The 27,377-nt window shown below is 38.9% G+C and overlaps 1 protein-coding gene across 19 annotated transcripts in view; it reads left to right on the forward strand.

The window, feature by feature from the left end:
* The window catches only part of CAMK2D (calcium/calmodulin dependent protein kinase II delta), a 167,303-nt gene extending 147,218 nt beyond the window's left edge, over positions 1-20,085 (forward strand). For 15 of the 19 annotated variants that reach the window (XM_061443374.1, XM_061443392.1, XM_061443383.1 and 12 more), the window contains 5 exons: positions 10,612-10,687; positions 12,706-12,800; positions 13,968-14,196; positions 17,676-17,725; positions 18,237-20,085. In XM_061443374.1, the coding sequence (XP_061299358.1) occupies positions 10,612-10,687; positions 12,706-12,800; positions 13,968-14,196; positions 17,676-17,682 (407 nt within the window). In that variant the 3' untranslated portion in view covers positions 17,683-17,725; positions 18,237-20,085. Of the gene's footprint in view, positions 1-10,611; positions 10,688-12,705; positions 12,801-13,967; positions 14,201-17,675; positions 17,726-18,236 lie in introns of those variants that run through there. The other 4 variants (XM_061443438.1, XM_061443431.1, XM_061443501.1 and 1 more) reach the window with 2 other exon arrangements.
* The last annotated feature ends 7,292 nt before the right edge of the window (positions 20,086-27,377 follow it).

Here is a 27,377-nt window from a genome sequence, read left to right on the forward strand (position 1 = left end):
GATTTTTATAAAATTATGTCTGAAACTTAGCACACAGTTATATCCCAGGAACATAATTATAAGAAAAACTACAATGAAGATGTTTCGCCTAATTCTTTAATATGATTCTGTAGCCATCACAGTTAAGAGCAGGTTGAATGGCCACAATATATTTTTTTTCCAAAAGAGGATCTTGCAGTAATCACAGGTCTGACAAGATCCTAGTCATGTCCTTCTCTTTGCTGTAAAATGTTCAGCAGGTGAAGTTTTCTGTTATCTGTAGGTTCCTGACCCATTCCCACATAATAGTGCTACAGAAGGCATAAGGTGGATTAAGGCAGTGAGAAGAGCTGAAGCTGTATTCCAGAGAGTGCTGCATTGCGTGTTTTCTGGAGACCACAGAAGGAGGAGATGAAGGATGTTGCTTGTGCTTGGAAGAGAGGGGTCAGAGTAGTGTTGTATTGCTCTTCACCTGTTTTGGTGGGAAGGTAGAGTCACCAAGAATGACAGTTTGAACTGCTGATGTCTGGGATGATCATGACAACTTCATACACTGATGCAGTTGTATCAGCAGCAGGTCCATGGCCTAACACACAGCAGTGCCACTACCCTGTTCACCAGACACCAGGTCCACATTTTATTTCAGTGCATAGGGATTTCCTTTTCTGTTTATTAAAAAAAAAAAACAACAAATATAATCTCCCAGTTAATTACTTGCAAGCTTACTTGTTTTTCACTTTTTAGTATTCCTCTCACACTTCCAGTCTTTCCACCAGAGGCTGCTTGCAGGTTGTTTTATTATAATTAAAGCCGACAGTAACCCCTAGGGTCTAATTTCTAGAATGATTCAGGGAATAGGCAGCCCTGCAACCCTGACAGCTATTACAAGATAAAGCTTCATGCTTTAGCAAGGTACTTACGAATTATATTTTCCCCCTATACCAAACTTGACTTCTGGATGTAGATTTTCTAGGACAACAGTGAAAAAGCTGTTGTCTTATCAGGAGCAGCTGCTGGCTGCACTGACTGCAGCTGGAGATAAGATGCTGATAGGAATGAGTGGATATCAGAGGTAGCACAGAGAATTCTCTCAGATTGCTAACAGTCTGGATCCCTATGTGTATGCTCAAGATGATGCTTTTCATCAAATTTGAGACCTGGAAGCCATGTTTTATATCTTAGGTGATAAATGACTTTACAAACCTGTTTGTTTCCTTCGCATCATGCCTGTGGGAGTGACTGTGTGTATGCATGTCTGTACAAAGTGTTACAAATGTTACAACATTAAGAAAGGTAGCAGGTAAAAAAAGAATTCTTAAATCAGCTAGAACAGATGCTTGATATCTATCAGGGAATGCATACAGTATTATCCACTCCTTTCAGGATCTTACCCTATTTTCACTTTTGAAGGCAGGTATTTTAGCTTGAAGGCAACACAATCAGGCTTAGTTTTCAGTTGTTATTTGTGGAAAATTTTAATGTCTGTAACTGTCTTGCTTCTGTATGCATTTACATCTTTTAGGACGGGAACATATTTCTTTTACTAGAAACAGACCTTAGCAAACAACAGTGAGCTTTAATTAGTCAAGAAATAAGCTAATTCTAGACTGTGAGTCTGGATCTTCTTGAAGCTGTAAGTTCAGGTTCCTTGCTAGCAGAAACCTCTGATGTTAACCATTGGTCATAGGGCAGTCTGCATTACAGATCCCTCCCAGATTTAAGGACAGAAGTGGACAGAAGAACATACTGAAAACTGGACCATAAGCAATGCTGCCTTTTGGGATTGCTTGTGGGATTTCTCTTTCCTGTGGTAATAAACTGGAACTCTTTAGCAGCATCTCTTTGATAAGAGATTGATAAGGTTTTTCTCAGCTGGAGAATAACCACTGTTCTTTTCGCCAGCAGTACACACAGACTTTTATAAAGCTGAGTTGTTAGATTTAACATGATTAGTAAATCCAGATTTCTCATGGTATTTTTTTTTCTCTGGAAATAAATTAATGAAGGCACTAGTAAGAATTATGATTCCCAATGGGAAAAATTGCTGAGTTATAGGACACATACAGATCAGGTGTATTTTGGTTAATCTTTGCTACTTAATACATCACTTCAAAGCATTAACCATTCAGGAGACATTTATTTTCATATATTTTGCTAATTTATTTCATTTTATACCTGTTGTTTTCAATTTATTTAACAGTAGGAAGAAATCAGTTTAATCCATTTGGAACATGCTTTAGTAAAGAAAAACCTTCAAACTTCAAAGAACATTTTTTAACTCCTCTTTCGAAACCCTCAGTTCTGTATAGAGGAGTAGATGTGCACTGGCATCTGAACAGTCATTTATGGCTACGACCTTTTTACAACTGTTCTTTGGCACCCAAAAGTGCATTGTTAGCATTGTTTGTGTTCTCAAAGGTTTTGCAAGTTCTTGTTGCTTGTAATTAAATTATCATTATTTTTCTTTCGGCCTTCTCTTTTTCTTCCTTCACGTCTACTTGACCCTCACACAGCTCTCACAAAGGAGGGTGACTTGGAGAGGTTATGTTCCACCCACCACTCCTCTTCTTCCATTGCTTCTTCATCTCACTGGTCACCACCCTTGCCGTGCCCCAGCGGCCGCTCCTGCTGCCAGTGCCTCCTGAGGATTCTGATCACGTTCTACCTCTTCATCTTTGTTTGTTCATATGTTGTGTTTCTTTCCATCAATTCAGCGAGCAAGTCTGTGAAAAATACAAACTCAGAAAGTCTTTCACTTGAGTCTGAACTCTCCCACTCCTCTCCTTCCTCTGTACTGTGTAAGTTGAGAGACTCATCTGTCCAGATGATCTCTTTTGTCTCCTGCTTTTCTCTCCTCATCATCTGACAGTAACACAAAAAAGGTCAATCCTGTGACATAAATGCCCAGTGAACCTCATCTGTAGCATAACGTTAAATCTGAATTAGCAACACTGTGCTCATTGGACGGCTGCTCTTCATAAAACCAAAAGTAGTTATTGTCTACCAAGGATAGGATTAATTCAAGTACAAGTAAAAACTACTTAAGTGCTGAGAGATGACATTAGGAATACGATAGGCTTAATGGGGTAAAAACTGCTGATGTGGCTAACAGAAGGTGTGTTTATGCTAACACCAGTTTGAAGTAGTTTTCTCTGGATGGCTCTAATGATGTTTCAGAGTATCAGTACAGACTATGGAGGTGTTTGCAATATTACTGTAAAGAGGCTGTTGGAGTTGTCTACATTTGGCGCACTTGCATTCACCAGAAAAAAAGATAAGTGCTACAAACAGCTGTAGTAATGAATAATTTTCCCAAGCAGTGAGCAACATTAAGGAAAATCAGTGAAAGTTAATATTGTTAAGACTTTTTTGTGACACTACATGGGAGTTACTGGGCTTCCTGCTAACATAATACTGGCTCAAGTGATACGATTTTTAAATTGCATAGCAGGAGAATTCATGTCAGTGTTTTTGAAGAGCAAATTTAGAAGAAAAAAATTAACAGTGAAGTCGGACTATGAAGTTGAGGATGGGAGCTGGTGGTCAGAGGCACGTGCAGTTTCTTTATGTCAGAAGTGTCTTGGAAATGAGAAAGGCTCTGGAGATTAGCTGGATGAATACCCCTGCTGACAGAACGGTGGTAAGAAGGTGGGAACCAAAAGAGTGTTAGCTCTGTGTAGGATGAAACTAAATTCACTCCCTTATTTGTTAAGTAGCAATTATTATCAGTATACATTATAATTCTAAGAAAGAAAAATATTGATTTCTTAGCTGGTGAACTTGATAGGTTTTAATCTGCTGTCACAGACATGGAAGAAGATGATGTAAATGTGGTGTGTTGAGAAAAGACAAGGTACAGAAGGTTTATCATATAGTTAAGTGAGTCCTGGAGAATAAAACATCCCCATTCCAGTCCAGGTGCTAGAGGTACTGAGGAATATGTTTCTAAATGTCACACAGTTTTCCTATGAGTAAAATGGGCAAATGCCATATTTCTTAGATCTGTTGTTTTGGGATGATATTGATTATTATTGTGTCAACACAGCTCACTGCTTATAAAGCTTATTTAAAAGTAAAGAGGTGAAGAATTGAGGGTTATTACTGATTTTCCATTGTAAAACACTATTCAACAACAACAGTATTTCTCTGAATTGGTAGAGTGGTTAAATAGGAGTATAGTTTAAATAGAAACGTGCACAGTGGCAAAGCTTGTTAATATTTCTGTTATCAAGGCTTTAGGTATCATTTCTTGAGACAGCAGCCTGATTCCATGATTAATGTAACATGTCGAGAAACTATAGTGCAGTATCTTGTAAATGCAGTGACCATGATGCAGCTTTGTTCTGAGACTGCAGGGGATTTTCCATTAAAAAATAAACATTTGCCAATATTTGCCATGCAGTATAAATGTTAATCTAATTGTACAGTAGCTCCAAGACGAGAGCATCTTTAGGAATAATTGTTTTCATATAAATCACAAGAAACTATGTAGTGCATATGATGTTACATTATGATAAAGGTTTAAATAGGAGATGCATTCATTTTATTTTATTTTTTCTTGTCAGTATAGGGTGGAAAACTGCTGGGCTGAATTTTTATCTATTCGCCTACTTATTTCATGAGTAACTCTTTTCATCAGACAAGGGGTAGGCTTACAGGTTTTCAGAAAGATGAAAGACTGTCAATAGCCTAAAAATCAGTTCTGCAGACTGTCCACCCGTATCATAATTTGATGAATCAGGGTGAGTCTTTGGAATCAGCAGGCACTAGGAAAGAGATGTTCCATGTAGGATGACAACTCACATGCCATACTTCATATCAAAGTTTAAGTTTAAGCGGTGGGGTGAGAGATAAGTTCTACTCTTACATGTGCTACATTTTGATGAAATTCCTGAGTGAGACGTCCCCTGGAGCATGCCTTGTCATCTGAGGGTCTAAATATTTTTTATGTAGATCTGAGATTCAATCAGTCATTTATCCATGCAGCACCTTTTATTTTCTTGACAGAAATTAATTTCTTGGCATATTTGTGGAATAAATTGTAAAAGAAATGATCAGCAGAGAATTTTCAAATATTTGATATGAAGAGAATGGTTTTGAAAAACATTTTGTGTCATGCTGTGTTCATCTGCTGGGGTAGCAGTGTGTTCTGTAAAGTTGGATGATGTCTGGTGCATCCACATAGCCAGAGTTCATTATGCAACAGAGGATAGAATTTCTAGCCTCTTCCTCTTTCTTTTCAAAGTTTGGTTATTTTCAGAATGTAGGAATAATAACATTAATGGCTGTGTTCTTTCCATCTGATTCTTATTTGTTAGGACAATGTTCAGATTAGAAGTGAAGCTAGGTTGCCCCATACTGTGCCATTAAATTTTAGCAGACCAGTGTCACCTTGATACAGACTGTGCAATTCTAAAATGATAGCACCATCGGTAGGATTTGTCTCCTCAGATTTAGACATCCTCCCCAATGTAGATGCCTATATTTGAGCTAGTTGTCTAGACTCCCTTCAGTCAATGCAAATAGGTCAGATGAGTCATACTTGTCTTAAATATCTATTTTAGGATATGATGAATCGTGCCCTGAAAGTCCTTATTTCCTCTCCATTCACTATAAGGGAAGGGAATTGAGAGAACAAATTTGCTTGTCTGTATTTAAACATGTCGCAAATGTGGTGAGATTAATCTAGTGTGAGGTGTACCAAGATGTGCAGTGAAAGAGTATTGATTTGAAATGTTTGAAGTTTTTTTCCTTGAGAAACAACCTGTGAGCAAGTTAGAAGCAGAATCATTTTAATCACCTTTGAGTTCATGTGTTAATCTGTAAATATGATATCTTATTGTTCTGGAAAGGTGCTTCACTGCTTAGCAGGGATTTCATCACTGTCTGTTTCAAAGCAGACAGTACGAAAGGATATGCAGTTCCCCAGTTTGGGTATTATTTGAAAGATAAAAGTGATTTGTCTGTGCTATGGATTCCATAGGCTCTGTTGCAAGTGATGTCTGTACTGTACTTGCTTGATAAGCTGTTTTCTGAAAGACTAAAAATACAGGTTTTATACCTTGCAGTATGATGACTGTAGGAACAGTTGGGTTGTTATTTGGTGTTAAATAAGTCAAAGCACAATACAAAAGCGTATTCCTACTTCTGTAAGATCAGTGGGGGTAACTAATAACCACTTCAGTATAGTAGTTGCATAGTCAATCTTCTAGACTATTGATAACAGTAGAAAGGTACTCCAATATCTGAATGAAGCATAAGGTGTTTTAAGTTATTTTCAGAACAAACAGACTGGGGTCAGTTTTGAAAAAAATCATGGGCAATAATATCTGTCAGTTATCAGGAATTCTTTTTTGTGTTTCACAGAACATGAAGTTTATTGTACGTGTATTTCTGAAAACCTTGTTTTTATGCATCTGCAAGTCATTTTTATTCTACACCTCCTCTCTGCAATTAAAATACCAACATATCCATTCTTGTAGATTGAGTTGATGAATGTTGCTTGAGGCTATAAGAAGAGAAGAGAGCCTCATACTTCCCTTCTAGAAAAAGAGGTTTTGCTGTTGTTTTTTATGTTTTTTTCCCCTGTGATACTTGATTTCAGTAGCTGTGAGCCTGCACCTTGTAGGTATAAGGCATTTATAGTGTTAGATGCATTTTAAGTAAATGGTGCTGTTATTTATTTTGTGTTATTTAAATATTAGTGTTAATGGTATTCTTTCATTATGAAGGATTATCTCCACTCTATAGCTGAGTGGGGAAAAAAGGTAGTGAAATATAACTAGAGGTTAATAACTCATTTAAAAAGGACACATACACCGCAGCAGTGCTGCAGAAATCATTTTAGCCAGCGTTAGAAAATGTTCTAGTTTGTTCTTTTCTTATTATTTGTTTTTTTTATAGCTCGTCTTCATCATATTTTGTATTGTATTGGTCATACATCTGCTCAACTTGCCAAAGCAGGGGTCATATTTTTTTAAGTGCTGGTGCCTCAGTGTCTTAGCTTACTGACCCTACAGGGGTAAAGGCTATGTTTAGAGAGTAGGTCCATGGTCTTGTCTGTAATTTATTTACTTCATCTGTATTCTGGGCGAAGAATGTGAAAGCTACTGTGTTTTCCATACAAGTTTGCTATTTTATGATAACTTTCTGCTATATTAGCTGCAGTCTTTCACCATTAGTTTCTCAAGAAGATAGCTCAGCACCTTTGACTTCTTTTCTCAGCACCTTCAACTTCTTTCAAGAGTGTTATTCCCTCATGCTTCAGCTGTTTTAAAAACACCTAGTGTATTTTTGCTAATGAATCCTTTGTTTACAAAGATTCAATATTTTTATGCCATTGCCAAATTGTAAGACAGTATAGGTGGGTCAGGCTTTAACTTTTCAGTTAGCTCTTGCACAGCTCTTAGAAAAAGTAGCTGAACCATTTTTATCAGAATCCCGTTATGATTTTTGAGTTTTCCTCCTGTATCAGTGAGACTGCATATCCGATAAATAAATCAGAAGAAATTTAATTGATCTCATTATGTGTCTAATTATTTGTGTGTTGGTGAAAGGGAAGAGTAGCGTAGTTGCTTTCATACGCAGTTTCACATGGTGCTTGGTATATTGTAGAAAAATTGAGAAATCAGTTGGAAGGCAGATTATTTGGCAGCATTTTTCTGTTGATATCACAGCCCGTATTGTGACCTGCAAAGTCTTTCCCAAAGGACTGGGAGAACTGATGCTAATGCTGGAGTTGGACATTTGGTTTAAGCCAGTGATACCTCCTTTGGTGGCCTGCAGGGCTTCCTGATGGATGTGTGTTCTATTCCATGGACAGCTCAGCAGACACAGCTCTGCTAGGTGGTAGAACTGCCCAGAAGAACTTTGCTAGACCAGTATTCTGTAATGTTATGTGGCTCCTATCAGGAAGCCTGTGTTCCACTGCAGTTACATTTTGGAAGAAAAAACAGGAGCAATCTGGCAGCATGGTTCCATTTCTCCCTTCTGGGCTTGATGTTGAATTCTATCTTGTAATGTAGTACAACATCAAAGATGTGATTGAAGTGCAACATTTTGATTGACCCAGAACAAATTTCAATTCTCATTCAATCTAGAAATCAAGTCTTAAGAATCTCAAAGATTCACAGAGAAAAACTTGTGTCATTCACATTCCTTTAAATTCATGCTATTGAAGGCTCAAACAGATTCCAGTGAGTCAGGTTGATTGAGTTGTTGCACACACACAAACCAAAACACTTTAATAAGCCTCTGGGCCTGGATCACAGAATGTTGTATAATAGTATTTGTTGTTTGCTGTTCCCTGTCTCAGTGTGTGTAACATCTAAGTGAACTGTGGGCTTCTCCTGGTAAAACTTGGAAAATGAAAGACTGATACTAATGAAAAAGGGAATATTGCCCATTGTCCCTAGCCAAGTAGAAGTGATATTACATGTCTATGTGGTTTTATGTCTCTTGGGTGTGGAAACTACAGTACTTTCACAGACATTTGCATTGCTTACACTGTTACCCAATAAGATGATCTCATGATTAAGTAGTAGCTCATCAGAGATTTTTACCTTATTTTTCACTGTCTGATTTAATATTAATTTCCTAGTCTCTGGTTGGAATGTGTTACCAGGTTATTTAGTTTCGTTATGGGATGTCTATGTATGTGAGATTTTGCATGCAAAACTTGTGATTTCCTCACTGCATGAGCTCTGCATATTCTAGATTTCTTTTTGCAAGCCTTTTCTAACACTGCACCGTTATTTCGTGTTCAGCCATCCTGCCATTTGGCTTGTGCTGACAGTGCTATACAGTGTCCAGTTTGATCTATGTTGTTTAAATATATACCAATGGAGCCATTGCTGATCTGCAGTCAAAACATCTCTTCATTGCAATACTTTTTCCTTTCCACAGTCAAGGAGGGGCAAGTCATACTTGAAAAATTCTTGCCCTTTCTGCTGTCTAGTAGTTAAGAGCTACTTACAGAAAGCCTTACTACACTTTTATATCCACTTTTTTCTCAATTGCTTCTTTCTTTTCTGGTTTCTTTTTGTACCTTTTGTCTGAATATATTATGTGTGCACTTGCTAAAGGAGGTGGTGGGGCATAAAAGAAATGAAAAGCTTCTTCAACACCACAGTGCAAGTTCTTGTAGTATAGCATTGGAGACTTACATTCTGCCTGTGCTCTCCAACATTCTGGTTTTGATGAAGAATATGAGCTGTCTCAGTACTTTGGTTTTAACATTCTAAGCGTATTTGCATGTGTGTTAATAGTCTAGTTCATGTGTAGGAGCATGCAGGAGAATTGCAGCTGTTGCTTGCACAAGAGAAACTGCTATAACCTGATTGCTTGCATTTCTTTAGATTTCAAGTTTGGTCTTCCAAACTGATTTTCTGAGGTTTAATAAGGAGTTGAATGTAAATTAAATCCTTGCAAATGTACCAATAAAATCTCTTTCCCTTACCCATTTAGCATTAAACTCACAAAAATTTGTATTTGAGAGCAATGACCCTCTGGTTGAACGTTGTCAGTATAAGGTTGAACTTCACCAGATGATAAATATACAGCACAAAAATACAAAACTTCTGCTTCTCAAAAAATTAGTCTTTAGAAGTTGAAGTCAGTTTTTTAAGTGAAGTCAGTGAGATGTTTCATAGCGATAAAGTCTCTTAAACTTTGTCTTGCTACAGTAACTGGTATTAGTCATAACCGCACCACTGTACAGGGATTTGTTTACTCTGCAGTGTTTTAGTGTAACTTCTATCAACATCAACAAATGTGAACTGAGAGCTCATTTCTTGATTGATAGATAAAGGAGAAACTATTTCACATAATTTTGCCTTTGAAGCATACGCAAATGCTGCTTGAGTTTGAATATTCTCAGTAGAACTACATATTGTTTTGTTACTCTTTTGCATTTGTTAGTAGTAGATGAGACAAAATATTGCCAAATGATCTCAGTGAGTTTTATTGTAATATAGGTATATTAAGCATTTTACAAGCAAAAGATAGGCATAGTTGCAGAAGTCAGAGCTGAAAGACATGGTCTTGTAATTAGACCTGTGTTGATGTGTATGCATTGTATGTAATCCTTGAACTTTGCACCAGAGGATCTTGACTATAGGCTTAAGGCCTAAATTCCTCTGTACTCAAACATACACTTGACCAAAGTGAACACTAAATGTTAGAAAGATTCCTGAAAATCAGCATTAGACACTTAAAAGTAAAGGCCTAATGAAACATTAGAACATTTCTAATGAGACATTAGAGCATTGCTTGTAAAACAAAAATCATTTTCCTTTAATTTGAATGTAAGAGTTGGGGTTTGAATTTGGTGGTGTTCTGTTTTGCTTTTTAAACAGCAGGTGGAACGAAGATGAAAAGAGGCATAGTAGGAAAGGGGATTGATCTTGACATGTGTTTATTTCCTTCATGAATACAGGAGTACACTGAAGCCAAACAAGTGCAAAGCATCAATATAACATCATGTCCTTTGGTCATAGAAAAGGAAGAGAAATGGCTGTTGTGCCAGAGGGGGAGTGACAGAACCCCTTTGTTACAGCTCTTCTTCTGACAGCCTTTCAGCTGTCACCTGCCACTTTGCCTTCCATTTTGAGTTGTATTTGTATCTCTCCCCAGCTCGTAAGCAGGAGATTATCAAGGTTACCGAGCAGTTGATTGAAGCTATCAACAATGGGGACTTTGAAGCTTACACGTAAGTTTTATCATTTGGGAGGGAGTGAGGAGAGTTGTTGTATTTGGTACTGTAGATGTAAATACGCATATTTATATGAGCGTGTTTGTATTTATGTACTGTTGGAGTTAGTCCTCCGGTGCCCCCAAGAAATCCAAGATGGGTTCATTGCTGCTTTGCCCCATCTTTACACAAGCCTGGTTGCCAGTTTCAGAGGAGCCAATAGTGTAAATCCAGTCTACTGCTCTGCTGAGACAGGATCATAATACTGACACGAAATACACAGTGATCTGTCTTGGCATACTAACGTAAAGCCATGTTTGTGATTTAGAATACAAAAGACACAGCAGAAACCTCTTTGAGCAGAAAATTTTTATTGTATGTAGAGATTTATAGTAGCTAGAGCGTGAAAGACCATGTGAAATTTAGGTTCCTCCAGTCTCTGCTGAGAAGGAGCAAGGAACCGTGCAAGAATTTGCTGTCAGAAAATGGACTGATTTGTCTCTCAGCTTTTCTCTGCAAAGGCCCAATTCCATCACTGCTTCTCTTCCTCTTTAAAAAAAAAAAAATAATAAATTGAAAAGTAGAAGAACACCCTTCTCAGCATTTCCTTTTGACTCCTGTGTTTCTCTGGTTGGATTCTGTCCTGATGCAGCATAAGCCCCACAGTTCAGTAGTGACAGCGCTCATCTGCTGTGATTTAATCCTAGCCGCTAACTCAGAACCATGCAGCTGCTCACTCAGTCCCCTCTTTCTTCCCCCTCTGCTCCTGGAGTTATGGGGAGGAGAATCAACAGAATGTAAATCCCATGGGTTGAGATAAGAACAGTCCGATAGCTAAAGTATAATACAAAACCACTACTACTACCACCAATAATTATAAGGGAAATAACAAGGGGAGAGAATATAAAACTAAAAGGGGAAAAGGAAAACAGTAAACACGAAGTGATGCACAGTACAATTGCTCACTGTCTGCCAACGGATACCCGGCCTTACCCAAGCAGTGATCAGGACCTTCTGGGCGACCCTCCCGAGTTTATATACTGGACATGATGTGCTGTGGCATGGAATACCCCTTTGGGTAGTTTGGATCAGTTATCCTGTCTCTGCTTCCTCCCTGCTTCTTGTGCCCGTCCTCATTGGCAGAGAGAGCATGAGAGACTGAAAAGTCCTTGATTGGGGTAAGCATTATCTAGCAACAATTAAAAGATTAGCAACAATGTTACCAGCATTGTTAGACTAAAGTTGAAAACACAGCACAGCACCAGCTACTAAGAAGGAGAAAAATAACTGTTACAGCTGAACCTAGGACATTATCCTATTTTAAAGACTTGCCAGTACTAAACGTTAGTTTGGTGTGATCACAATGAATCCTCAGTTGTACAGATGTCAGGAGAAATCTTAGAATCACAGAATGGTTTGGATTAGAAAGGACCTTAAGATCATTTAATTCCTGCCCCCCTGCCATGGGCAGGGATGCCTCACAATAAACCATGTCGCCCAAGGCTCTGTCCAGCCTGGCCTTGAACACTGCCAGGGATGGAGTGTTTATCACTTCTTTGGGGAACCTGTTCCAGAGCCTCACCACCCTCACAGTAAAAATTTAATCCAATTTCTTATCTAAATTTTGTCAGTTAAAAAATAAATTAAAAAATCTTGCTTAAATTATGATGTGAGACATAAAAAATATCCTTTGGATTGGGCAGAAACAGTTTTCAGATTTACAAGTAAAAATTCCTACTTGTAATACCATAGACTTGTGGGGCCTTCTTTGATAGTTTTGTTTTGTTTTGGTTTTTTTTTCAAAAGATGATTTCTGTGACACCTAGTCCACCTAAAGTAAGCTGCCAAATTTACTACTTTAGGTGAAACAGAACTCCATTACTTCTCCCTATGTAAGTTCTGTTCTTTTCCAGTAGGATGGCACAGGTAAGTAACATGTCCAGTGGGAATAAAGGAAACATTTAAAAAGGAATCTTTCCCAAAGTTTTTTTTACAGAACTGCATGTGTTGATGACAAAATTTCCTCTGTTCCACAGAAAAATCTGTGATCCAGGCCTTACATCTTTTGAACCTGAAGCATTGGGTAATCTAGTAGAAGGGATGGACTTTCACCGGTTTTACTTTGAAAATGGTAAACATTACTTTTTCATCTCCATGAATCTTCATCTGTTCCTTGGGATTGTGTTTGTTGGGTGTTAATTGATTTGGGCAGGGGAAGAGAGTATTTATTTTTTTTTTCAGAGTTCTGCTCTGTGTGTTTTCCTGTCTGTTCCTTTGTTGCTCATTCATACAAAGCACTTTAGATAGTGAAGGAAAGTTTGAGGTATTTGGAAAGAGAAAGCCAAGGTGTACAAAAGAAAATACAAACAAACCATCAATAAGTAATTCTCATACATTGTTTTTTTCCATTGGGGAAAAGATAAAATCATGCTGTGAATATACTTACAAGAAATATCCCTAATAGTGTGATGACAATGATTGCAGCTGACAGTCAGCACCTCTAGTGAGTGTGATTTGTTGGGAAGACGTTGTCTACAGTGCTGATCAGCTCTCTTTCTGGTATTGGTTGTGTGTCTGTGTGTATATATATATATGAAAAAAACAATATATATAATATATATTTTACAGTCATGTCAGCTGTTAGAAAGAAAAATTGTCCGTAGAGTGGGTTTAATAAAGTTGTGGAAGACCATGTAATGTAGGTAACCATTTTAGAGCAGACTTGACTCAAAAGGAAATAAATGAAGTCTTTCCAGTAATTTCTGACAATTGTCTGAGCATAAGATGGTATTATTGTATTCCTAAATTCTTTTCCACCTCCAAAACAGTATTTTCCATATGTTTTCCTTATATTGTTTCCTTTCATTGCCTCTGCTTTTTATTTTTCGTAGATGTCAGCACTTAGTAAGATACAAGTATGAGTTAAAAGCTGAATTATTTTAACTGAAAAATTAAGTACAAATATCAGACATCAGCCACAGCAGCGAAGTGAAGTATTGGGAAAACTCAGTCAGGAAACTCAAGATGGTGGCCCCCACTTTGTTAATCTATGTTTGTACATGGATTAAATAATATGTACTAGTAGACTTTTGCTTGATTTCCTTATATGAAAGGGGAAAATATGCTGCAACTGCGCTGAATTGTACTTAGTTGTCAGTCATGATTATCAGTAAATAAAAATTGCTACTTTGTAGCAGCTAATCTCCAGAGTCTTGTTGTCTAAAGTGGGATGAGTTATTTTAGCATACATAGAGAAAATGTAATTTATGCTCTGTGTGTGTGTGTTTTTGCTTCCTAGCTTTATCAAAAAGTACCAAACCAATCCACACCATTATCCTGAATCCTCATGTGCACTTGGTGGGTGATGATGCTGCTTGCATTGCATATATCCGGCTCACACAGTACATGGATGGAAGCGGGATGCCAAAGACTATGCAGTCAGAGGAAACACGTGTCTGGCACCGTCGTGATGGAAAGTGGCAGAATGTTCATTTTCACCGTTCAGGGTCACCAACAGTACCCATCAAGTAAGCAACAATTCAGACCAAAAGCTTAAAATTATGTAGGTCAGACCAGATAGTCAAATAGCTGCTTTTGGCCTTAAAAACTTTGTCTTCTTGATAGTGTAATTAGTTGTGGTCATTTGTGCAGTGTGTATTATGTTCAGTAATGTGCATATAGTACTGGTGCAAATATTTTTAAAATAATGCTTTTCTTGCTGTTGCTTTCAACTGTGATGCCCACTGATCCAACTCAGTCCCTGAACTAACAGCTTGAAGAGCAGAAAAATGTTAGAATATAGATAAGGCTTGAGACAAGTCACACAGAATTTGAAAACCTGAGAAGATAAAAAGCAAGAGGATACCTGGAGCTATTAGAGCAAACCAGAAAGTTTCAAGGAAAGAAGTGTCACTGTTCTGAAAAAGTAACACTGTTCTGAGTAATATTTGTTGTGATTTCCAGCCACTTCTACTTATGCAGGCCTAGTTATGTTCACTGCGAGTAGATTTTGTGACAGTGTATGTATTTACTTTGTAAATTAAATCATACGGGTACCTGTCACATTTTAACCTCTTTTCCCATGCTCTCTTTGCTTAACTGCTGAAGTTAAGCTGTCTGTCTGACAGTTATGACATCTGTGTGGGTACACCTCAGATCTTGCTTGTCATCATTTTTCTCTGTTACTCATTCGGGCATCTCTGCATGCCCTCTCATACTCTCAAAGTCATGCCATGACTCAATGCATGCAAACCTGAATTCATTGAGCCGGATTTAGAGCAGTCTAAATTACAACACACTCATAGTTCCAATAACAAGATAAAGAGGCTGCTTCAAGAGGTTCTGTTCACGTCCTTTGCTGTTCTACTGTCTGCAGTCTTTGCTAATGCTGCCGTATCCTCAGAGCCCCACCCCCCTTACTTCTGGCTTAGGTTAGGCTGTTTCCAGATTAGACAGCACTGGCACAGGCTTTGGTTTGCTGAGGTGCAAGCTCCCCTGATAGGATATAATCACGTTCATGCAAGGTATCTTAATGTCGATAGCAGCTGAATTTCCTGGGTTGGATGTTAAGAGCTTAGATTTCATCCTTCCAACTTCATCATGCCCCGTATTTTACTTCTTGCGACAGTATTCTTCTCCCAGATGAAATAATACGTGATAAAGAAGGAACATGATAGAACAGAATGAAGTGTTACATATTCAGTGGGGATGATTTTGTTGTTTGGGGGTTGTTTTTATTTTTGGGGGGTGTTTCTTTGTGTTTGAGTTTCAGATTTTGGGTGATTTTTTTTTTTTTAAAGTTATTTGATTACTTACTGATAACTATTGTATTTTACTTCATAATGTGAAACCAATGGGAGCCAAAACCCTGTCATCCACTGTTTTTCATATGCCAGCTGCACTGCCAGTGTTCACACGGATAATACTGGAACAGTAGTTACCTTCTCGTGAAATGCAGTGTCATGTAGATTTTTGATGTTTCCATAAAAGAGCATTTTGTTAGGGGACCTGACCTGAGTATGTGTGCAGCCAGAAAGCAGAAGTGAAACAGGTTCATCTGCCCTAGTGCACCCTGGACAGTAAATGTCTCTAGCAGAATGATATGAATTGGACGAGAGAATTATTCAATCTCTTCCTTTGTTGTTTTCAATCCCCTCTGTTTTTTGAGAAGGGGGGCTGGTGGTGTCACTTCTTTTTTTTTTTTTTTTAAACTATATTTATAGGAAAAAATCCAAAAGAGAAGAGGTAATTTCCGACACTCATTCTTACATACCAAAACCAGAAGGCAAGAAAACAGCCATCTTTTTCCTATTTTCATGGAAGATTATGGAATTTAGCCAATAATTCCTATAAGAATTCTTTGAGGAATACTTTATAGATATATACTGAACAGCTTCTGCAGCTTCTTGTTTCTGAGGGACAGTGTAACAGGAGCCTTGACGCTTAGTTCTTGTAACGTGTATGTGTGATGAGCTGCTGTGTGGCATGATGCATACTGGTCCCACAAAAGCTCACCAGAGGTAGTTTCTCTGGAATATAAAGGCCAAGCTCTAAATGCCACAGAGCAAGCAGCTCTTGGCCCTTAGACTTCACATCTCCAGGGAATGCAGTTGTATGTACAGATCTGAGATTTGCCCCTCAGAAGTAGTGCCAGTATTTAAGACTTGTGTAATGTCAGTTCTTTATGGCTGCTCATGCTCTCTAATACAGATAAGGATTTCTGCTAAAGATGGGAGGAGGAGAAGCTGAGAAATAATTTTGTTGAGACTGTAGGGTTATGTCTATGTCAGTGGATATTTTGAGCCTGTGGGGTCAGACAGAGGAGATCTGAGGATTGCACAAGGGTATCCAAGCTGAAAAGGCCACAGAGGAGGAGGAGCAGCTCAAAGCCTTAGAGTTTGGCTAAGGCTTACGGAAAGATGCTCTGAGATTGCAACATAACCCTAAATATGTAGCTTCTACATAGCATTGGCATTAATATCACTTAAATCCCTTACCTAGCTCTCCTTTTGAATTCAGAGGGGTTTTCTGGACTTTCTCATATCACAGTTCTAAAATGTCATTTGTGTGATGGTTAGAAACTTTCACTTTCCAGTCTAAATTTGAGTCATATTCAGTGTATCCTCTATTATTCTTATTTCATCATGCTTTTATACTGGAGATAGGTATGCAACCATGAGCTGTTTTATATGAAGGCTATTGAGATCACTTCCCACCTTCTATTTTTGTAGAGTAAATAACCAATACTATCTTGGGTAGCTTTTTTTTTGTTAGGATCTCCTTTTTCCTGGCTACCTTAATAGCTCATTGCCTCTTTGGGTTTGAGGTTTATCTTTTCATTAGGCTGGTTTCTTCTGAAATACCGTGTACAGTTGTGGTCAGGGCTTTATTTAACTTCACAAGGTCTTTCTTTTCCCTTTTGAGAATGATGCCACAACTGTTATGTTCTGGCACTGTTTTTAAACTCTTGTCATCTACATCATATCAGTGGATCATCTGATAGCCACGTATTTATCCTCAACTGTCATTTCTAACCAAGGAGTCTATAGAAACTTCTGCTGAGTGTGCAGTTTTGTACTTCTTATGTGTAACATTTCTGTATTACCTAGCCTTCAAGGTTATTTGGTTCTTCTTGCACAATACTCTCATTTTCCTTTGTGTTTATAGTGTCTTCCACCTAAGTGTACTACCTGAGATCAGTCCTACTGCTTGTGCTTAGGTCACTGGCAAAGACTAGTAAGTCTTCTCTAGGCTGGTAGCTCCCCTTTCAGCCCAAACATTGCCATTTTTCTCTTAGTTATTTTACATATTCTTTCTTAAATTCCCATCTTCTCAAGTTGGTACGGGCAGTCAAAGGGCTGTTGGACCTAAAACTGACTCCCAAACCTAAATTCAGGCCTGAGGCTCCCAGGCTTATATTCCCTCCCTTAATACCTTCTTGCACTTTCATAAGTTAAATACCAAATAGCAGGAAGACTTAAATAAAATTTGTTCTGTGTTTGTACAGTGCCTAGCACAGTGGGATCTCAATCATGACTTCGTCCCCTAGATGCTACGGTAATACAAACGTTACTATAAGTGGAGTTAGTTAAGTACTTGCTTACATGTTCCTTTCCTTTTCTCTTTGCATATGGCTCCTGCATGTCTTGCATGTAAATTTCATCTGATTCTTCCTCATTTTTGTATGAGAATCTGGGTCTGTGGCAGTGTCTGTAATGAATATGCTGAGGAAGTGAATTCATCTTGTAGATTCAAGTCTGAGCACTGCCCTCCCTCTAAGAAATCGGTTAAGGTACTTTGGCTTCCTAGCTCAGTTTCCCTTTTTATCTTAACAGACTCTGGCATGTTGTAAAGATGAAAAATGCCTGTGAAATTGTTTGAAAAATAATAGTTTGCTGAGTGTTTTAAGGGTTTTGTCCCCTTTGTTTTCCTTCACAATATTGTGTTAGATGATCTTGAGAAGAATTTTTTCCATAGTATTGGCTAGCACTTGAGCATGTGCTATTAACTGGTGGCGATGTTACTTCAGTAATGGCAATCTGTTTTGTTTTTTTCTCCTTCCTCCTAGCTAAAAATATCAGCGATACCACTCTTGCATTTTCTGTACCCAACGCACCTAGTTGATTACCATCTTGGCCATCCTGTTCTCTTCATGCATGTTTCTGAGTGCATGAAGTTGTGAAGGTTCTTCATGTAACACATTGTGATGCACCATGTTGCTGTATGTACCATCTGTACACTGTTAACATTTCAATGAAGGTGATGTTCCATGCAAATAGAGAGTAACAAGGCTTAAAAGACAAAAAAAGTTTGATAGACAGCAGTAGGTACAGAATACGTGTGTCACTTTCTCCATTTATGCCAAGTTTTGACAGAGAACTTTAAAAATAATCCTGTTTATTAAAAAAGAAAATAAAAAAAAAAAAAGGAAAAAGTACATTTTACCCTCTTTTTTTAAGAACTGGTTTTTGACTACTTCTCCTACAAGTCCCAAGATTTTGCTTTGGTTCTGATAGGATTGGTTAGGATTTCCGCTGGCAGCTCCGTTACTGTAAAGCATATTTTAATTACAGCATGTAGATGGACAAAATTACTGATAAATGTGGAAGTGATAATACCTTGGCTTTGTACCAGCTGACGCCTTCTTATTTTATTAGTCTGTGTAAACTGGAAAAATTTCATCGCTTCCTGGCTTGATCACAACAGAATTAATTGCTGATGTTCTGGTGAGCCAGCAGCTTCTTTTTTTTCTTTTGAGTCTCTACCTTTTCTTCCTTACTATGCTAATTGAAGATTTCTATTGGATGACTAAGCCAAATTAAAAATTGTAAGGAACAAATTGATGATTGAGGGGCATTTTCTGGGGATTCAAATGGAAAAATAGAGAGATTTTTATCACTTGTTGGGTGTACTATAATTTTTTTAAGAAGGCTTTAAAACAGGTAACATTTTGTTTAAGCTGTAGACCAGTTGTGTGGTTAATACACTCCAGAAATATTAGGCCTTAAAAGCTTAGTATGAAGACTTTACACAGCTGCTCTTGCTTTTCTGGAAATGTGTTATAGATACACCAGTTTTCTAGTAAGACTCTCACACTGTACCACAGATCAGTTTCTTCCCCCTCAATCTGCTCTTGATTTCTTGATGTCCTCACACAGCATACAGCACCAAGGACAACAATTTCCACAGCCTCACCACCTTGGCTTGGTTGCTGGACACTCATATGCTGCACAGGGAGTGCTCGTGGTTCCAGATGCAAACTTTGTAACCAGGGACTACTTTTGCTTCCCTTACATTGCTGTGAAAACACACCCCTGCAAGCAGTTAGGTTTATTCCCTTTCAGTTTTTAAAATGGAAAAGTTTCCAAATTTGTACCATTTCACCTTTTTGTGTTGATTACTAATCAAAAGCAGTTCTTAAACATTTTGATGTTGTTACTAGTGGATGTATGGTAGGTGGATTTAAGCTTCTCTGATAATTACTTCATGATTTTAAACGATATATATTTAAAATAAGCATCTACAATAAATGTGTTGAGCCATATTAACCTGCCAATGGGATCTGTGATAAAAGTAATGGCCTCATTTTTTTCTGATTAATTCTTCTTTTTTTTTTTTTTTTTTGTGAAGCAGCTATAAGTGGCATAACTGTATGTAAGATTAACAAATTAGGTGTAGGGTGTTTTTTTTATACTTCTAACATTGCATGTGGTGTTGACATAATACTATAGACCAAGTTTGTCTTCCACACCAAGACGTGAGGAAATTGTGATTTGTTCTCTCCACCACAACCAAGTTACACACTTCTGTCATTTTGGAACACTGCAGTTTACCATGGGACACAGTGTACATATTTCTTGCCATAATGGTAAATGATTGATATATTTAAGGATTAATAAATTTGTGATTTCTGCTGACATTGTGCTTGTGTTTTAATTTCCCCATGAACTCTGATTTTTGCATTGCAAAGTGTTTTGGGTCTTTGGGAATTTAGAATTCAGAGACAGGTGCTGTTTTTTTAGGAACTGAGCTTGCAGTTTGAAAATAGGAGTCTTTGCTTTTGCAATTGTGGTTTGTGTTTGAGTTAGTTCTTAGCTGCCTGTTGTGAGGACCCAATTGTATGCCACTCATGCTGTACTTTGTTGACAGATTTTGCACATGTCTTGTATCTATAGCTCCATATGTAGAAATGTTTTAGGTAGTTTGCGCGTTGCTGTGGCTGCCTTCCTTACTGTGTTTGATGTGCTCAGCCTGTAGCACAAGATGCTGTTAAGAGCAGTTAGTCTGTGTTTAGCTGCTGACCATAAATACATTATATTCCACAAATAGTAAGCATTTTAATTAATACACATGAGTTTAAAAGCTCTCATATCTGTCTGTAGTGATTTTAAGCGCTCTTATCCTGTGCTGAGCCACGTCTGGGAACAGTCATTTACACCAGAAGAAAAGGACTACAGGAGTGGAGGACAGGAGACAAGTTCCAGCTTTCATGGGTCATGAAATGCAAAGCTGGATCAGTGCTCTGGTTCTGTGCCCAGAGCAGCATAGTTGCAAGCCAGACCTGTAGCAGCGGTGGTACACAGCATGGCAGTGATCCAGGAGTTCTGCCTGTTGAAGGAGCCAGTGCGTATTCTTGGGTCGGTGAAAATTCCAGTGCTTCCTTTTGGGTGGCATTTTGCTATTTATGTATAAAAAAAAAAGAAAAACAGTTAGGAGAGGGCTCAGAGATTTGGAATGTTTTGGTAAGCCCCAGAGGGAGCAAAAGCAGTTTAGTCTGTCAGAAGGTTTTGTATTTTGTCGTATCACTTCTACCTTCTTTGTTTACACATCTCTTCCACTAAATGCTATTCCAGAAATGAGTTTGATTTCCATTTTAACTGTGTGCCTGAGTAAGCTGTTAGCAGTAGAATTGCTACCGATTTCAGGTATGTAGACAAGAGAGAAGAGTGTATAAGAGTGTACAAGGAGGGGACTCAGGAGAACACATTTGCTAAATACCAGATTGAAGATTTGGGAGAGGTGGGTTTTGGGGTTTTTTGTTTGTTTTATCGTTGTGGATGTCATTTTATAGCACAAACATTTTAATATGCTGCCTCCTTGTGGCTTTTTGTAATTATTTTTTCTATTTAGGACTGCATGAGAGAGATCCTATTTGTTGTGATCAGAAAGGAACTCAGTACTTTCATGCATTCACTTTTTTAATGTGAGTCAGGAACACAGATTATTTCAGAGGTTGAACCATTGCTAAGTCTTGAATATATGCTGTGCACATACCTAGAGGGATCAGGCTGATTCCATTTTCTAAAAATGGCCTCTCAAGACACAGTTAAGAAAATAAACATCTATCTCCTGGAGTTGTATATTAAATCCAGAGTTCATTGTGTTGAAGATTAATATTTCTCTGATGTGCTATTAATCTTTTGTAACGTGTCATCTCCTCAGACCTTGTGCTCACAGTCAACATAATTACTTTGTTCTTGTCAGGGCTTGTTTTCTTCTTAAATTTGTGTAGTCATACTTCAAACATAACTCACCTTAGAAAAGACCATTAGTCAAAAAAATTAACTATTTTATTATTTGGATAGACCCTGAGGTCTGCCTATGCCTCATGTCAAAGGATTCCTGCATATAACAGATGAGAAGCCTTTCCTCTCTTCTCCTCCCTCTTTTGCACAGATAGTCCATGGCTGAGCAGAATAAGCTGTAGGATCTGCTTCCAGGACAACATGCATTGTAAAATGAGGAGAGCACAGCAGTTCTTCATGCTCATATGCTGCAAAACAGCAGCACAAGGCTGTATGTTTCCAGCGTGTTCTTGTCCAGACTGAGTACAGGCGAAAAAGGCACTACAGAGAGTAAGTCTGGGGAAGAGGAGAACATGTAATCACAGGGTGTGAGGGAAGGAAAATCAATGCAAGAAAGACAAGCTGATAGAAAACAGGGTTTACAAGGTGAAGAGATAGGAGCACCGTATTTTTGTATCTAAAGAAATGTCACATTCTTTCCTGAAAGATGTTTCTAGAACCCAGCTGTGGGGCTGGACCATCTTATGAACTAACTGGAAGTTTATCTCATATAACCTTGTAGCGTTATACCTGTAATTAGTTAAAAAAGTTAGGTAGTTAAATGTGGCACATGGCTGAGACAAGTTTGCTTCCCTTATGATAGCAAAGGCTGCATGTGCATGGCCACAGTATGTCCTCTGAAAAGTTGCGTTCAGTTGCAGTGTAGAATTTATCAGGAATGTGGCATGCCTCATGACAGCCAAGGGCCTACCTAAGTCTTTAATTACTGACTTCTGCTGTCCCCAGAACAGCTGTTCCTTTTCTGTAGTGGAAAGAGGTTGTCTTGTGTCAGAGCAGAAGAAAAGTGCAGCGTGTATCACCGAGTTCTGTGCTCACTGTCAGGTATTTCCCAGTGTCCTGGCAAGCTGGTAGAGAAGGAGGGGGGAGTGAAGTTTATTAATAAACAGCCCACTGAGAGAGAGCTCATGGCAAACAACGTAACCCTGAGCCAGGAAAAAGAAGACCCCTCCATTCTCTCACCACTCCTTTTCCCACCCTTCTGAGGCATTCGATGTTGGCTCCGTGAGAGGTCAGCTGCTCAGGACCAAGGCGGTGACAGCCACAGATTGTTAAGTGACACTTATAGTCAAGGGACAATATTAGCAAGCAACCAGCCTGATAGTGGAGGTAAGAGCCCACATTTGTGCGCCTGACAGCTCATTTTATAAACCGTTATTGCTGAACATTGGTACCTAGACAGAAGTCAGACCCGTAGTAGGGAAGGAGAAGAGAGTACTCCCAAGCACACACCTCTGTCATGTTACAAAAAAACGTCAACTTAAACACCATATAAAACTCTTGCTGTGTCCTGTGTCCTGTGCCCTGGAGAGAAGGTAAGTACCAGTGCAAGAAGCAAGATTTCAGCTCCAGGACTGATGGCAGGATTGCAGTTTCTTACCGTTTCAGTGAAGAAAAAGTAAGTAAATTAAAACATTCATGACTGCTGATCACTCTCTTGCATAAGTTATTTGGGGGGATTATCCTGGAACGAAGCAACTGCAAAGATGGGGTGTCAATATTAAGCACACATGGTGATTGATGTTGCTGCAGGTTCTGGCAGCAGTGCCTACTGCCCCATTTTTAGCCTGTGTTCTCTTCTGGTTGGTGTATACATGTTCTTCCCGTGGTGACTCTGAATCTCACAGCCGCTACTTCAAACACACTGTAGTACAGGATTCCCAGCAGCATGCTCTGCTGGATGGATGGATCTGTTGAGAGAGTTTTATGGAATGTAAGCAAAAATGGTAGGCACTCCACAAACTGCTGCAACAATCAGGTGATGACCTGTGCTACTGTTACTTGCAAAATGACAGAGGATGTTATGGGCAAAGAGCGTCACTCTTATAGTGTCACAGAAACTTAATTGTGCCTGGAATGAAACTAATTGAACTGAGTTCCACAAAACCCCAATATAAGGCTTAGTAGACACAGGGTCAGATTTGGCACTACAGTTCTCCCTGGTGCTCCATGTGTCCCTGGAAATTGCCTTCACCTTGGCTGTCACCAGAGTCCTCCTCTTCTGCTGGCCTGTCCTTCCGACCCCAAGTATTCTCCTCCTTTGTGCAATACCTCATTAACCCATCTGTCCCTGAACTGTCACAGTTTCCTGTTTTAACAGGATTTCCTTCTAGTGGCTCTGCTTGTGTAACCTCTGTGCTGTGCTGTGTTTGAGCTTCATTTCTTTCCCTTGTCAGAAAATCTTTGTCTTGAACTCAGCTTTCACCCTGTCTCTGTATGTTTCCCTGTGCCCCAGTGTTTGTTTCTGAGACTTGTAGGTGATGCCTCTGTTTCTCAGTGCCCTGAAGCAGGATTCATGAACCTCAGGAGCTTGGTTCTTAGAATGCTTACTTGGTTGTGTTCCTCAGGCAAAACAGCCATCCTCCCTGGTCTGAGCAAGAAATCTAGTATGAGCTGAGAGAATGGCTACTCTGCTGTTCACCTGTGAGTGCTCTGGGGCGGACACAGAGTATTAAATTCATGAAATGCAGGCACTGGTATAGAAGGGGTAAGAGCTATGCAGTAGTTTATCACAAGTTTGGGTTTAACTCCTGTTCCTGCTACAGGTTCCTTTGGCATTGCTGAGGGATACAGCTACTATATTTTTTTTCCCCTTGTGTAGGGAATTCCTGTTAGAAGGGCTTGCTGATGAGAGCTCATCTGGAGCAGAGCAGGTTTTCCTGGGATGCAGCTGTGGGCTGCCATTTCACTTTGTTGGAAGCGTAGAAATGCTGAATTCCCGTTTTGTTTCTGTTCTCCAGAGTCTCTGGCGTACTCAAATATTGATGCTCACATTGCAGTCTTATGTTTTTATTCCTTTTTCTCTGGAACAAAGCTAGTTCAAAAGGTGCCTGCCCCCCCCACTACAGTTACTCATTCCCACTTTGGATCACACTTAAATACTGGGGGGGGGTTAAGTAATTTTTTTTTTAACTGAGATTTTTTAACTGGTCTGGTTTTGCAAGGTTATCTGACAAGAGGTTGCATCAGCACAACAAAGAAGTTACAGGGAACAAGCTTTGGGTAGGAACGGAAAAGCTTCTTAAACCAGTTTTACCACCAGTGAAGATGTATGTGCAATTATTTCTTAAGTAATTGAATCCAGTGTATCTACCAATATACTGGTTTGTGGTCAAGGGTCCCAAGAAGGTAAACAACTTCAAAAGTTGACTCTGTACTGCTACATGCCTTCATGGAAAGTTGATGAAAAGAGTAATTCTTCCCACAGTTACTCATTGCCATGAAATTCCAGTTATTGTTTCCTACCAGGAGGTTAATTCTAGTTGCAGATTAACAATTTGGAATAGGAGGCTTATGTTACTTCCCACACTTGTTTTTAATAGTTGTCCCTACAGCACACATTAACTGGACTTCCCCTTGTTATCGGTCATTCTTTGAATATGTCTAATACTCTAATACCATGCCCTTTCTCAGGTGCTTGACTTCTGGCTGGCAACAGAGAAGAATCAATAGCTCTCAAGTAGATTTCTTTAAACTCAAACAGTATTACAGTATAAAACCATGACAATTTGGAAAATTACAAAGTGCCCTTAATAATTAAAAAAACCTCCGAGCAGCACAGCCTTTTCTTTTGGGAGCATCTACTCAAGGGTGATGGCAATAAGAAAAGATGCCTGAATGTGTGAACTTATAGTCCCCACCACCACCACCAGCCCGCACTGTCTTACTCTAATCTTACTGAAAATTGACTCTAAACTAGAGTTTGAATACAGCAGAGCACCTTTATACGTAATAAAATAGGAACTGGTAGCATGCAGGACCATAGCTTCTGTTTACGGGCTTTATTTCTGGTCCTCTGGTTGCCCTTGGGGATGCCTGTGGACTACACGTAGATATACGTTTGTATCTCTGATGTGGCAATTTCCATTTCCATGCTTTCATTGCTATTCTTTGTGTTGGTAGTTTTCAGACTGTCTTTCTAGACCCTGGAGAACCTGTGGATTGAAGAATTCTGTGAAAGTTGACCAAAGTTACTTTGTAGTTAAAGTCTCAAATATACTCCGTCTGTGTTTATTTTTAAGAACCTGAGAGTAGTAACTTGTTTCCACCATCTGAGAGGGACCCAGCTAAGATCTGCCTTGGTTGATCACCTGCAGGAACTTTCTTCATCTCACCAGGTCCCAACATGATTGAAGATGTTTCTGAATGCTCAGATTTGAGACATCTGAAATCATCAGTGATACCTGGAAAACTGCATGTCTGTGCCTCGTTAGAATGGCAGAATTCTGTGTGCTGCTAGTCAAAACATCAAAAAATAATGTTTTCAAAATGTGTACAGCATTAATTATGAAAAGAAATCCCTTCTAAAGAGCTGTAATATATTTTATTATTTTATTTTTAATTTTTTAAATTCTGCTTAACAACTTAGGGCAGTGATTAAAATGGGTGAAGAAAGGAGGGAATTTTATTGTGCAATGCATTCATCCTTGACTAGAAGTGTTAACTGTGTAGTGTCATGATGCTCTAAGAGGTGCAAGCATGGCAGGCTGGCCTGTGCTGGCCCTTCATGAGCGCTGAAGTGAAGTGCCTCACAAAGCCATTGCTGCAGTTTGAAGCAGATCTGTGAGTTCAGTGGCACAGTTCAGTTGGTATAAAAAGTGTGTTTCATCAAATGTGATTTTTGTGCTCATGTGATTTGACACATATAGGTGTTGCCACATCTTTCTATGATCTGGTCTGGGAGGCACTGTTTCAGTCTCCTGCTGGGACTAAACCGCTTGGTTTAGTTAAAACCTGTTGATGGAGACAGACATGCACATACTAATTTCAGAGCCTGGATGTAAGAGCACTTTGTCAGGGATCTGAAAGACACAAGTAGGAGGTTTTGCTCTTTTTCAATTCAGGCCAGGAATCTGAGTGTGTCTCCTGTGCAATGTCAGTGTCATAACGACTGAATGGATAGTTGAGACAGCCTTTCTCTGTTTTTTCACTGAAAAATAAGCAAGGAAGGATCTAGTTTGTGTTTCCATGCAGCTTTAGGCAAAATAAAAAAATAAAAAATTGTCAGAATGTCCCTAACAACAGCAGAAAAGGATCTCTTTCTCTGGGCACCTGAAGATGCCACAGAGGCTCAAAAGTGCAACTGGGATTAATTAACACAAAGCGGAGGACAGGAAATGTGACACATCTCTCTACTTAAATAGCTGGATGTGTTTAGTAATTTTAGTATGTGAACAGGTACAAATAACAAAGCCCTAAAAGTCCTCAGTTGATGCTTTGCTGATCTCTTCTTTGCAATGGGTTTCTCAAGGTTAGTAAGAGGCAGCATGGGAGAATACTCTCTCCTCTGTAGTTAAATAGGGGATCTTGATGTTGAGTCTTGCAACATTCACACCTTCTTGTAAATGCTGTTTCCCAGTTAAGACCAGCTTTTCACACATGACAAGGCAGAGCTACTTTGCATCCCACAAGTCTTTTGCTGTCTGCCAAAAGGATGTGAGGGGGATATTTGTGAGGGTGGAAGAGCTGGGGGTTATGTGTGTGCGGAGTTTGCTGTTTTCATTAAAAGGCCTTGCTGGTCACACCACTTGTCTCTGAGGAGAAGTAACTGTCACAAAGATCTTAATGTTATGATGATGAGAGAAGAAAGCAGTCTAGGGTTTCTGTTGGTTGGATCTTTTAACACC

This window comes from Pezoporus flaviventris, unplaced genomic scaffold (genome assembly GCF_033815535.1).
Source record: "Pezoporus flaviventris isolate CSIRO_AGI_PZ_B2104156 unplaced genomic scaffold, CSIRO_AGI_Pfla_v1 ptg000002l, whole genome shotgun sequence".
Taxonomy (NCBI): domain Eukaryota; kingdom Metazoa; phylum Chordata; class Aves; order Psittaciformes; family Psittacidae; genus Pezoporus; species Pezoporus flaviventris.